Source organism: Solea senegalensis, linkage group LG17 (assembly GCF_019176455.1).
Source record: "Solea senegalensis isolate Sse05_10M linkage group LG17, IFAPA_SoseM_1, whole genome shotgun sequence".
Taxonomy (NCBI): domain Eukaryota; kingdom Metazoa; phylum Chordata; class Actinopteri; order Pleuronectiformes; family Soleidae; genus Solea; species Solea senegalensis.
Window position 1 is genome coordinate 11,216,747 of NC_058037.1, and position 14,405 is coordinate 11,231,151.

The 14,405-nt window shown below is 39.4% G+C and overlaps 2 protein-coding genes across 2 annotated transcripts in view; one reads left to right on the plus strand and one right to left on the minus strand.

The window, feature by feature from the left end:
- The window catches only part of syne1a (spectrin repeat containing, nuclear envelope 1a), a 117,763-nt gene extending 112,220 nt beyond the window's left edge, over positions 1-5,543 (minus strand). The window contains exon 1 of the mRNA XM_044048907.1: positions 5,462-5,543. Coding sequence (XP_043904842.1) covers positions 5,462-5,528 — 67 coding nt within the window. The 5' untranslated portion in view covers positions 5,529-5,543. The remainder of the gene's footprint in view (positions 1-5,461) is intronic.
- Positions 5,544-10,526: 4,983 nt separating this feature from the next.
- On the plus strand, positions 10,527-12,984 carry myct1a (myc target 1a). The gene is made up of 2 exons (XM_044048619.1): positions 10,527-10,882; positions 11,821-12,984. The coding sequence occupies exons 1-2, from the start codon at positions 10,828-10,830 to the stop codon at positions 12,366-12,368; spliced, it is 603 nt and encodes a 200-aa protein (XP_043904554.1). The 5' UTR covers positions 10,527-10,827; the 3' UTR covers positions 12,369-12,984.
- The last annotated feature ends 1,421 nt before the right edge of the window (positions 12,985-14,405 follow it).

The following is a 14,405-nucleotide window of genomic DNA, read 5'->3' on the forward strand; positions in this document are numbered from 1 at the left end:
TATGTTCTGTCCTTAATTGTCTATTGTCCTCTAAATGGGAACACACAGTCATTTACAAAATTGACATCATTTTCTTTTAAATAAAACCTGAAACTAGTGAATAAGAACATGAACTCCTCAGAAAAATGTTTACATTTGATAAGGCTGACATATAGAGCTGACTCAAGTAAACGATTATTAATCGATTACTAAATTAAACGTCAACTAATATTGCGTGGTTTCTTTGCTTCATATAACATATAAGAAATCATTAAAACTGAGTCATTTAGGGTTGTGGACAAAACAAGATTTGAGAACAACATCATTTCCAGGTGTGACAAACACTAATCAATATTTTTCAGCATTTTATGGACCAAACGATTAATCGAGAAAATAAACGACAGATGAATCGGTTATGGAAATAATCGTTAGTGGCAGCTCTAATAATATATTCTTACTTCCTGGTTTGCATCACAAGCAAACAGCAAGACTACATCCACCTTGTCATACAGATAAAATAGATAACATTGAGCGATGAAACTCGGTTCAGACAAAGTTTGGCATACTTATTTCCATTAACTCAATTTATCTGGTGCTCTAAACAGATTAAATAAAAAAATTGTGAATGACCTTTTTTTCACTCCTGGCTTAGGTATGCTGAAATGATCACATTATCTGGCCAGCTGACCTCTCAGGAGTTTAGGGCATCATGATCTGACCTCTATTTAAAAACCCTTCAAGTAGTGAATGGACCGCCAGAGGCAGAGTTTTCCACCGTCCAATCACACCGTGACAGGAGAAAAAAGGGGGACAGAGGTTTCTGTGGGTGAAAGATAACGGAATGCATGAGAATCAAAAGTATAACAGGCGGAGACTGAATGTGTCTTAGGGTCACAGTCTCAGGTGTCTGGATTTTATCTGTGAGGACATTGTTGCGTATGTCCATCAAAACTATCTGATGCCTTGATCTCAGAGAAAGGATAACAGGTCGCACAGAAATGCTGACAGTATCATGGAAACGGTCTGGCCTAAAGCGGTAATTCTGAATCTACAGGGGTAACTGGACCATTTAAGACACCGTTCTGTAAATACGCCTTTAACTTGCATCGCAGTAGCTGATTAAAAATAGAAGCTTATGCATGTTATTTTCTTTGGTGACCTAATGTTGGGATACATTTACAACCTTCATGAGGGTGTAACCTTTAAAAGGGGGGTTCTGAGTAGATGAGGGCTACATATTGAATGGGTGAGTCCCTCAGTGACACTAATCTTGTGATCTGTCACTCAAACCCTCAATGACTGTCAAACTGAAAGAGATTATAATCTGATCGGCAATAGAAACTGTCACTGACAAAGTAGCATGTAGCACAAATACCCATTAGTCTGAAGACACACATGCACAAATAAACCATTTTATCAAAGATATAATGTTCTGTTACAGAAGCAGAGGCGAAAGCGAACACCACCAATAAGCTCTTAACATGTGTTTACTGTTATATGACAAGAGTCATAAATACAATCTTGATAAGGAGAAGAAGCTTCAGAATAAATATCCTTTTGTCCTTTTTGTTCTATCAATAGGTTGACTGATATTCTGTAGGGGTTTTTTTCTCTTTAAAAAAATCAGGGCAGCTGGCATCTGATGATGCCAATTTTATTTTATTTTCCTCTTTTATTTGCCCAATATTTTCTGCCCAATCTCTTCAATGCCTAGTCTTTTTTTTTCTTCTATTGACAAAACATAACAGTACACATTATATACAAAATAGTTTACCTTAAATAAAAATAAGTAATAAACTAAATATTAATTACCTGATACAGGTCATCAAAAAAAACAAATGTTTGTCAAATAACCATTTTAGCACACCGTGTTTGTGTTTTAGGAGCATTTATCAGTGTGTTCACGTACATAAATAAGCAATAATCAATGTTCATTAAGAAATGCTATCTCTGGTTCCAGCCCACACTGACCCTACAGCGCCACAGTTCTGGGGCTACACAGAGTAATGGCTTCGTGTTAATGGTCTAGCTGTCTCAAAGACTTGCTCTGGGTCATTTTAACCATTTGACTAAACTGCTGACTCCCACTGGTGTGATAGGGAGGGAAAAAAGAAGCATCATTTACAGCTATATTTAACAGCCTGTGTTAGTTTCAGTGTCTCTGTGTGAGTGTGGGCCGCGGCGTCCAGTGCCGCGGACGATAAATGGTGGTGTCAGAACTAAACAGGAGGCTGGCATGGCTCAAGGTGACCGTCTGCTTCGGCCTTCCTTGGCTATGGCCAAACCTTAATGTCGCCCCTGGCAACAGGATGTCACCCTGGCCCTGTGCCAAGCTGAGGATCTGTGCCAGTCCCACAAGCAATCAAGAGCTTACAAACTGGTGTGTGGGCTCTCTCTTTGCTTCTGTCTTTCCTGTGTTTTCCAGGATTATTACTTTTCAACTGCCTTTCATTCCAGTTTCATCAATCCAGTACTCTCACTGTGACACCGTGTCCTGAACTTGACCTTAACACTCTCCACATCTTTTTGTTTCCAAGCTCTTCATTGACAAAACGAAACTACACTACATACTGTATACCTTACATGTAAATGCAGTCACTCTTCTTTGCACAACATAATATCTACTACAATATCTGATCAGCCAGTATCACATACAAGCATTACATACAACCTATGTACAAAAATCTCGAGCAGGTGCTCCCGTTGCAACAAAACCCAGCACACTTACTCACATAATAGGTCAACAGATGGTAAAACCCAAAGGTGTAGGTGTGGATGTTTGTCTGCCACCCACGACACAGAAAACAGGTGAGAAGAAGTGAAAAGGGGAAAAGGGAAAAAGAGTGCATGGATTTTCTTATTAATGAGAGAGAACAAACAGGCAAATTCCACAGCATATGGAGGAGTTCAGGCTGGAAGGTGTTCAAAGCGGCCTTGCCATTTTCTGCCATATGGTGTCACTAATTGCTGTTTTTTCACGGCAACAAAGAGGTACAACTGAAAGAGATGGCTGACGGGAGACAAACACAGACCCAGAACTGGGGCAAAACTTTTGATTGTTTTGATGTTGCATTGAGCGGCTACTAACAGCTTCTAAAGTGAGCCTGAGGGGAGAATATTTCATTTCATGGTATGTGGTGATCTGCAGGATGAGGGACTAATTTGTGAAAACATCGAACCTCTCTCTAGAGTTGGAGTTAAACGCTGATCTAATCAGGCTTTAAAGGTTATACTAAGTATTGGATGCCGCTATTTAACTTGCATGTGGTAAATATCTGAACTGAATTTTCTTAGCAATTAACCCACAGTCATGAGACATGAGCCTGTAAAATAAAAGCAAGTAGTTCTGCCCTTTTAAGAAAGAGCTGACACGTGGGACCTAGAACTATAGGAACACTGTATAGCAAAGAGTAAAAATGGGTATGTTCCATTAACGCTTTCAGTTATTTCACGTTCCCACTGATGAAAATAGCAAGTACAAAAGTGTCTTGATGATATAATCACAGGTTCAGTTCTTGTCTCCCAAGAGACGGACGGCGACTGGGACACATCAAAACAAAATTACACGTCAAATTAGACCCCATGTGCCCACCGTAAATAATCTAATGTGATCATGTGCTCAAAGGAGAGCTGTACATAACACAAAGAGTGACACGTGGGGAAAAAAAAAAACTGTAACTAATGTCCAAGTAAATCCATTTACCCCACAGGCAACATGTCACAGTGATGTTGCTGTACGTCTGTGCTCAAGGCTTCAAGCAGGATGTAAATGGCACATGTAAATGGTTCACCATTAACTGGCTGTCTGTGATGTGTAGCACACGCTGCTATTTTAAGGAAATGTTGTTCCCAAACACCCTAAATGTATCCATATTTAATTGTTACCATGGCAACAAGACACTTAAGAAGCTTACAAGCGACAACAAAGCAACGACTATTCGGGTGTAATTAGAAAAAGGGTTTCACGAGCCATTAGACAGACACGTCCAAATCACAGGAAGTTATTTTTAGAACACGTCACACTTAAACTGTGTAAACTGTCTAATTTACACTCAAATGTCACTTTATAAGGGACACAGGACACCTAACAAAGTAGCAGGAGTGGTAGTCGAGTAGTCTTCTGCTTCATGATTCAAAGTGGATCAGTCTGGCTGTTCTCCTCTGACCTCTGGCATCAACAAGGCTTTTTTTTGCTTAGAGAACTGCCGTTCCGTGGGTTTTTTCTCTATTTCTTTTATAGAATACCTTTTATATATATATATACACCTTGTGCTGCATATTCTCTACATATACTGTACCTTCTTAGCTACAAGATATCCAGAAACACCAAATTTCTCTGGGGCTGTTAAAATAATTATGCAGCTCAACACCCACAACAGTGTCTCATTTTTGAGTGAGATGCTGCATCCAAAAATTGAAATAATTCTCACTTTGTATCGGCATCAATCTGTCTTCACACTGTAGAGGCTGCTTAGGGGGATGCTGCTAAATTTAGATCAGCCACGGTGCAATCAGGATTCAAAGTGTGCACCCACACCTGCACAGAGTGATGCAGCGGAGCCACGTGGCTGCTGATGCTGTTCTCAGCTTTCACAGAAACTGCCACCTCAGAAGCCTAAACCCAGGGAGCAGCCATATTGGATCTCAGCTCTAGTGTCACCTGACTTTCCTCTAAAGTGCCTTTAGTCCACTTGTCTCAGTATGTTGTTATGTGTGTTATATTTTGCCACAAAGACATTCACTGCTTCAGAGAGGAGACTTGTGAAAGTGTTATAGGACAAAAAACAACGTGGTCGCATCATTTAAGTCTACATACACTAAAAATATAATGTAGAATTTATGTTCTAGCAATTATTTATTCTTATATTGCAGAGGTTAGAAAGTGTAAACATAGCTTGTTTTTAGCCAGTGTTAGTTGGAAAGTATGTACAGTAGGATAAGGATCTGATTGTCACATTATGCACATTAACCCCGCCACATACACAACAAGCATGTGCGCACATAAACACAGACAACACAGTCTCTGTCACACAGCGGCTGACATGACCTCATTCGCATTTGTTGAAGCAAAAAGCAAATCATCATCTATTTTTATGCCATATTCTGCCATACTTGTCAATTCTGTGCACAAACAGCTGCATGCATTCCCAGAAAAACAACAACTCAAAAAATGCAGATCAAACTAAAGCTTTGACAGCAATCGAATGTCAGAGAAATGATAACAACCCAAAAATGCCCAGTGTTATACTGTGTGCTGTGACATTGCATATCCCATTCTTGTCCTTCACATCATAGCACATATTTGGTGAGCTGTATAAACTTGAATTCCAACACTCCAGAGATAAAACTCACAGGTCCATGAGCATTTTTACTGTGTCTGTATCTCAGACTGCTTTTTGCTGTGTCATGCTAAGCACCAGGTCACCTCTATAAATGCTGCAAACCGCGGGGGAGCAGTGTGAGTAAGCATTTTAGCACTTACCTTGCAGCTTCTGCATCACATTGGTGATATCCCGGGAAGAGTGTCCGTAGTGCCGGGGTGATGCCATGTCCTAAGGTCACTGAAGTCACGTCGCAACTCCTGCGCATCAATTCCAGTCCCGCTCTGACAAGGACTCACTCTGGGCTACACTCTGGTTCATGTCTTCACACTGCATGCAGGATGTCAAGGCTGACTAACTGTCCATGTTAGTACTTCACCTCTCAGATCATCCCTGTTGCAGTAGCAGTCTGCAATCCTCATACTCACTGAAGCTCCTCCCCCAGTGATGATGATGATGTAAGTCCACACTGTATGTATGAGAGCATGCATGTGTGTGTGAGTGAGTGTGTTGAACACCTCAGTGCTCCCCTCCCTCGCATTGTACTTCTGCAGATAGGACAGCTTCCTTCTCTGCATGCACTGCCACCTGCTGTCCAATCAGAAGGCTTGGCTCTTCCGTCTCTTTGAGACATCAGGACCAATGACGTGCCAGGTCTCGTCTCTGGACTGCTTCTGAAAACTGTGAGCCCTGAGTCTGTTGTGTTTGTGAGTGTGGAAGAGAGAGAGAGAACAAAAAGGAGGACAGTGTTTAACAACACAAAAATAAATTCACCTAAAACATAATTAACATTTAGACGTTCCTGCAATTGTGTACAGAAAAGTCAACATTTGAAGGTACACAACTGATACCTGGACATTTTGACTTTCAGTTATGGTTGTATGACACTCTCTAGTGACTTTGTAGTCTAAATTTGTTGAATCATTCATTTATTATAATTCAAAAATCACAATACTCGTTGAATAGCCAGTGTTTCTTTTCTTCCGTCACCCAGAAATATATTGACATCTTCTAAAGTGGACTGGAGTCTCTAGGTCTGTTTCTTCATGTGTCCTCCTCACTGTCCTTAGAATAGAAATATTCCAAATCTACCAAATCTATATGGGCAAACATAATAACTTCTCCCGTTGGACTAACGTAGCAAATTACTTCTCGAAAGACACCTTTTCTTATGTTGTACTTTCATTTTGTGTTTATGTTTCCCGTTAGAACGAGATTAATGTAGTGAACCAACGGGTTGCAGCATCATTAACTGCACTGAGCAGATCCAGGATTTACTGTATCTCATGACATCATCACTGCAGTCTGCATTTCTGCTGCACAGGTTAAAGGGGAATTTGTTCCATTTCACAAATTGAATTTTAGAAATAACAACATGGAGCAGACGCAGCAAAAGTATCTTAAAACATGACTTGGAATTTGCAGAAGGAATGAAAACCCCTAACATAAGTAAAATAATCAATAATCAAAAATACCTGTGCCAACCAAACTCTACATGCATGGTATAGCTGCCCGTCAGTAGATCAATGCCACTCTTTGAGATTCAGAATGGAGATGTAATGAACCATTCGACTGTGAGCACTTATCGCGATGTGCAATCCCATTAGACAAGTCCTTTCATCATCATCTCAGCAGAGCTTTTAGAGGAGCTGAAAGGTGGAGCGTCGCCGTCCAGGCCACATTGACATTCATTAAAGTGAGGGGCAGAGGAGTGGGCATGGAAAAGATAAAAGTTGATAGACGATCATTAATGGCAAGTCCTCGACTCAAGTTTTAGCAAATGACAGACTGCAAAGATTTAATTCAGTGATGTCCTGTATGTACATATTTGCAGCATCTGCTTCAGAGATTAATTTGTGGAAAGGCTTTGTGTCATTAACTTTCATGCAACCCTAGGGTCTTTTTACAGCATTTTTTCTCCATAATTTTGTCTGTGTGAATAATGCATATGGCATGACATTTCCCAAAGGTTTGTATCTGTCTGAGTGACATGTCTATAATAAACCGTGTAAACCAAATTGTTCAATTCTTTACCATTATCTCTGTCTATAGAACATAAAACCATTCATTCCATGTTTTCATGCTTATACTGCGCTTATTATTCTAAGGTCCTGGCCTCAATTTTTTTATTTTTTTTTATTTATTTTTTACTATTCCTCATGATTTTGACCCATTTTCCTCTGTTTGGCATACATGTATCTTTCATGGTAATCCAGCAGGTGACACTGTTGTATTGTAAATGACCAGTAAAACCCTATTTAGAAAACACTGAATATAATTGAATATTTCTATTTTTATGGTTAGGACCGCTGTTGGTTTAAAAAAAAAAAAAAAAATCTGTTGAATCAGATGGGACATTTCTGGCACTTAAGTGAAAGTGAAAAGTGAATATATTATATTGAATATTATATTCAATATCTAATAGCAGTATTAGACACTGTATATTGTTTGCACTTAAGGTGAAGAAAACTATTCTCTTCTAAGGTTGCATGAGGGTTAAGGCAGTGGTTATAATATCAGGTGGATGACGTTGAACTAATGAAAGTCAATCTTTAAGAAAACAGAAACATTCCTCCACAATGGATTTCTGAGTCTAGATGTTTAGTTCTATTATTATTATTGTTATTGTTATTGTTATTATTACCATTATCATTATTATTATTGTTATTTGTCTGTCTAATGCAGAGTTTGCCAACAGTGATGACATGAGGAATTATTCAACAGGAAAAGCTCTCACTCCCAGAAAGAAAAAACTATGGTATTATTTGCAAAGCTCACCAACATGTATGTTTTTCTACATTTCAATACAGACTACAGGTTATGAGCAATAATATAAGTCATAATGAGGACAAATGTATCTTTACATTTAAATAACAGGCAGACCAAACCACAATTGTGAGCGCAAGGCCAGGGGCAAAACCAATCACATCATCCTAAACAGATGAATAAACAGATGATTTTGTGTTTAAGCTGTTCGAATCAGCTGTTAGCCTTGCCATAAGATGAAACATTGCGGGATTCAGCTGGATCGCTCGGCTCCTCTGCAGCAGGGACAGACTGCTGATTCCTACATTTTTTACGCAGCTCGGCTCGGGGTGACCTCTACCATCCAGAGCCCCTCAGGACCAAACACATTCAGCAAAAGAGAGACGAGACACTGCTGCAGCAGAGAGAACGGACAAAGCATGTGGGCCGACAGGAAATCTTCCAATGATGGACAAACCCTTCCCTGTCAGAACCCATTTTCTTATCTAATCATTGCACAGGCAGGGACCTGAGACCGGGACCGTCAGTGTTGTAATCCCTTTGCATGGTCATCAGTTAAATCTCATCAGAAAGTTTGCCATCAACTTGCAAGTTACAATGAACATAATGTCAAAAGGGGGAGTAAGTGTTCTGCAATTCTGTTTAATGTTGCGTAAAAGCAGCGATCTAAATTTTGCACTGACTTATCATTATAGTTACAAAGGCTATTAAAACATTTTATTGACTGTTTGCAGCCCAATGTACTGGATACCCAGGGTAGATGCTGAATTTGCACATTGCCTGTTGTTATATTTTAATTTATTAATTATATTTATTTATATATACCAGACTACACCTTACGGGGCTGGGGAAAACTTTATTTCAATTCCTCTGTGTGTCTTGTAAATGCAGCTGAAATTGACAATAAACGACTTTGACAAAGGTTTTTGCAACACTTATTGCCCAGTTATTGCCTTGAGTTGTGGCCGACTAAAAACATAAATAGATTAAGCTGCACAAAGTAATAAGTATCAAAATCCTGCAGTGCTTTTTCTACAAAAAAATACAAGATGGATGACTTAGTGTATGTGTGTGTTATCTAATAACCAGTATATTAAAAAGACCAATTGTTTAATGTTGGACAGCATTTGATCAATGATCCTGCTGCTCATGAGATGTGCTGTGAAATTATGGTGGAGAATAGCTCCATCTACTGGTCAAAGACAAATAAATACTGTAGTGAGAAACACACAGTAACATTTAATTTTACCATCTTGCCTCTTACAATATTTTATACAATCCATACAACATTTAATAGCAGAGCAAATACAGAGTAAAACCCTATGTAGAAAAAGCCACTATCTTCAGAGGACATTGATTAATTGAAACTAGATGTTTTTGTGTGTGTGTGATTTCATTACAGCAGAGGGAAAATATTGTTACATTTCCCCACAGGGATGAATAAAGCATTCTACAACCTATAACTGCGCTATTGTCTTTCTCTGAGAGTGAAAGTAGTCAACAGCTTCATAAAATAAACTAAAAGATTTTTTGTTTGGATTCGTATTACTGAATGAGACTCATATGTTGACTTGATTAAGGTTTGAATCCAATGCTGACGGAGAAAACGAGCTGGTCCACATTAGAAACATACCAATACAACTACTCGCATCCTTCCTCACAACTTTACTGATGAGCTTGCAGATTTGTCTGGGGGGGATTAAAACAGTGTTTTACAGTGTAAAACAATGTGAGATCAATGAGGACTAACATGCTCCTCATGTTACGTTTTATTCACTGTATCTTGATTCGTCGTGGATAGAGAAAAGCTTTCAAACGTAGAACATGTTGGTGTGTTTAAAGTATATCTGAGTTACTGTACTGCTTTTCTATCTTATCAAACTACAATGTTTTTACTGGTTGACCTCAAGTGAAAAAGGACCAGACGTCCTGTGAGGGGATTGCAGACCTGGCAGACATTACGGAAAGACTGAACTTACTAACAAAGATGTAGCGTATCAGAACATCTGGAACACTCAGAAATGCTCCAGTGTAGTGTATTTTTGTTTTGTTTTTTTTGCTCGAGTACACCCGAGCATTAGAAGCATTTACAGTATTGCCACCATCAATTCAAGCTGTGGTTTGGCCTTTAACAACCATTTGAGACACAGGACTCTAACTTCTCCTGCAGCTAATGGCAAAACTGTTGCCTGTGGTCTCTGTGGTGGGAGGGGGAAAAAAAAAAATCACGAAAAAATTTAAATATCTATAGTCCCTTCGAGGAATAAAAACACTGGTGGCTGTGGTGCACTTTCCAAGCTGAAGAATGACTTTGGGGTGATAATGAATTACATTAATCAACCTGAAGGAAATGATGGGGCAGGAAGTGATTACAACAACACCCCGTCTCCCCACCTCCAGGATCTCTGTCCCGTACAGATAAGCCACTCCTGTTGCTAATTTCAAGCAGAAAAGCAGGAAACGTGACAGTGTAGTTTTCCGCTTCCATAAACAAGAGGACTGCCAGAGTTTGCTGCCAGTCCCTGTGTGCCTCTAGGCTGAGGCTTTCTCTGAGGGACACAGACATACTGACAGAGAAAGTGAGCAAGGGTCGAGGAGGGAGAAAGTGAGAGACGGAAAGAGGGGAGACAGAAAGACAGGAAAACCCATAAGGAAAACAAAAAGACGAGAAAGAACTGACAGAAGAGGAGCAGGGAGAAGAAGAGAGTAAAATAAAGACTGTGTTAAATCTCTCTTCTTCTCAAAGGGAAACGATTAAGTCATGGCTGAGAACAACACAAATCTCTTTCTGGAAATACTTGAGTCTTTTGATGCGGGTGAGTTTTTCTAATTTCCCGTCTCTCTTAGCTGGTCTTTTTCATGTGGTCTCTCTGATTGACACTCCTGTACCCTATGAAACTTAAGCTTTAATCGCCCTTGGAGTAGATAAAGTACAAGAGTCTGGGTCCTTTTGTAGAGTACTTGATCAAACAAATTACAATAGTCAAAGAAACCGTTCTCAGTTTCCAAAAACACTGAGTTCAGGTCTATAAGGTGCTGCTACTTTGTGTATGCTTTCCTAAATGTAATTTCCAGATGATTTTTGACCAGTGTCTGCTTTCCCTTTCTGAAAGTCACAGAAACACTGCAGTGGAAATATGGGTTGGTAGCAAAATAAGTTTGATATTTTTTATTTATTTTTTTGTTACATATAACTGTTTTGAAAGGAAAGTGATTTGTTTTCTTTGACAAAAGTCCAGAGGGATTTGTCGTAGCCACCGCATTCTCTCTCTTCTCTCAAGCACACTCATACTGGAACTGCTTCCAAAGCAAGACGCACTGAGCAAAAGTCAGTGCCTTTTTTGTGGGGGGAAAAAAGCAATGGGGTTTGTTGTCTCCAAAGGACTTTCTCCTTTAAGATTAAAGCCTGTTATTACTTTGTCAAGACACACAATCTTGTAAAACACTGCTGGCAATACTCCACTTGTTACAAACAGATGTTTTTTTGTAATCTTGGTGAGGCCAAAGATTCTAATTAAAATTCCTTCCACTTCCAGGGGATGATAAAAAAGTACTGTTATTAGGGATAAAGTGCAATTAGATGTCATGCTTGTACAGTGCTATTTTGCCCCTCACAAAAACATTTTGAGTGGAAGAGATATGAAAATAATCATGTAGAAACAAAGACTTTGGAAGATGTTTTGAAAATATTGATGAAAAAATACTGCAGCGCAAACCATAAAATATCCACATTGATATATTTCTCTCTTGACAGTCCCTCTGATCATAGCTTTCTGTGTGTCCATTGCGGTGGGCCTGCTTTTGGGGGCTCTGGTTTACGTGATCTTGACCTGGATGTCCAGACGGAGAGCAGGCTCTGCCAGCATCACCCGCCGCCCACCTCACCAATCACGCACCCCCTCGCGCAACCGCCCGGGCTTTAACCGCAACAGCAGCTATGACCGGCGCAGCAACAACAGTTTGATCAGTGCCGCCTTTAGCTTCCATCGCCAGACTTCCTCCCCAGATCACATTGACCCACTGGGGCACAAATCCAGCTTCAGGGCCTCCACTTTCCACCCTCTGCTCCAGTGCAGCCAAATCGCTAGAGAGGCAGAGGAGGGAAGCCAGACCACGCTGCCTCGTACACCCACTCTCACCACAACGACTGGATCGGCCCACAGTGCAGCCCAGCTGACTGCCACCCCACCCAGACCTGAGTCATTTTGGGGGAACAATGGTCTGAGGGGTTTCCAGGCTACACAGACCCCACCTCCGGCTTATGAGAGCATTATTAGAGCTTATCAGGAAACGCGCACCTAAGAAAGGGGAGCAACATTATGACACTGAATGGATGAGCCCGTAGTTGCAAATGGATTTACAACTGATAGGTAAATAAAGCTGTACTGATTTATAGGACCAGGTGAAGGTGCATGGAGACAACCACGAAAGGTCAATCGTGTGTCCTGCTTGTGAGAATGACAATCTGCAACAACAATCACATCTGTATGTCTTTAAGTTAGTTAATATGTATACATATATATATATATATATATATATATATGTATATATATATATATACATACATATATATATATATATATATACATATATATATGTATATATACATATACATATATATATGGTTTTGACAAAAGTATACTTGCGATTCTTCATTAAATACTGACAAAATATTTATAACACTAAATTTGACCCTTTCTTCAATGTGACCATGACTGCTTCATTAAGGAGGGGGAAATTATCACTGCTAAAAACCAGCAGTCTGTATTGAATGGTGATTGAGTCTTTATGTATGCTTGCACAAAATATTTTGTTTGTTTAGATCAGAATAATTTACAAATACATTCTGCTGACTGGGCATTTGTGAACCCAACTATGCAAAAGATGGGATTGTGTGAGTTTGAGTGTGTGTATGTGTAATCCAAAGAAAGATGAGTGTTTGTGTGTCACCCTGCAATTACTAACTTGTTGATGTGTCTCTGAAATATCTATGCAACACTTAGTGGAGGCAGCTTTAAATTCATTTGATGTTTTCACTGCTGTTTCACTCGTGTTTTACAGAGAATGTGGGTGCAAATGTGGTTGAAAATAATTTAGGGTGTGTTTGCATGTTATAGTGTGCACAGAGAGCATGAGAGAGACAAAAAGAGGGCACTGGGTGCAAGTAGTGTCTGTGTGTTATGTATGTTTGAATGTGATTTACTGAACTCATAAATTAATGCAATAAAAAAAAACAAGAAACAACACATGACTATTGCGTGTTTCATACTGGGACTGAAGCATGTTAACTAGCACAAGCAAAACAACCACAGTGCCCTGGGGTCTGTACTAGGAAGCATATCCAGGATATCTTTTTATGCTCTGCCTTAAGTTAGTCAGAGGAAAAATACAATAATAATGCTCAACTGTTTACAGAGGGGAGAGGAGATGAGGTCAATCTGACTGGTACATTCATTTGTAATTACATCCAATTATTGTCACGGTCCCCTCACGTTGTGCTGAGCTGCAGTGACACAACAAAAGTGTACAAACAAAGCTGACAGGAATTCTGCTAGAAATCAAAGGGTTTTTGTATGATTAAAACAAAATTTTGTCATTATTTAATAAATTTAACTCTGTTCTTAGAGTTTCTCTATAAAACCAGAGTGGACACATGACATGTCTGGAATGGCAAAATCCTTCAAAATGACATATGAAAATATACTCATTGTCCACATATACCATGGCAATTTACTTCATGGGTTAAGTGAACCACCTTTCTAACCTTGTAAATCCAGGGCCAAACCTGAAGTAACCTCACAAAGTTGGTTAGGTGGTGGTTTTCTGATTTGAATCATCCATAACTTCTTACCTTTTCTCCTGTAATAATATGTATACAATTAAAACAACAATGGGAACATGATCTGGCTAAAAGCCTACCACCTGAATAAAGGGACAATAAAATAAAACATACAAACTATTACAAAACGTATTCGAGTAGTAACTTCATAAGAATACGTCATTGTGGAAAGAGAGGACGCTTAGCCTTAATACTGTACATATATTCTGTTTCATATTAAAGGAAGTTGAAGTTTGCCTGTACAGAGTTAGAGTAAAATCAGGAGTAGCACAATATCTAGCATAAACAAGGAAATCAGATTGTTTAAATAGGTCTGTTTGAATAATTGGCTGAGGGACTAATAATAACAGAACTTGCAGCCTCAACCCTGCAGGGGCTTCATAAGGAGATGACCTGATAACCCATGGACACTTAGCAAAGAATAAACAGTAACAACTATAATTTAGTGAAAGAATTGTCCAGCACAATGAAAGCAGAAACCCTCGCAAAAGATGGTGACA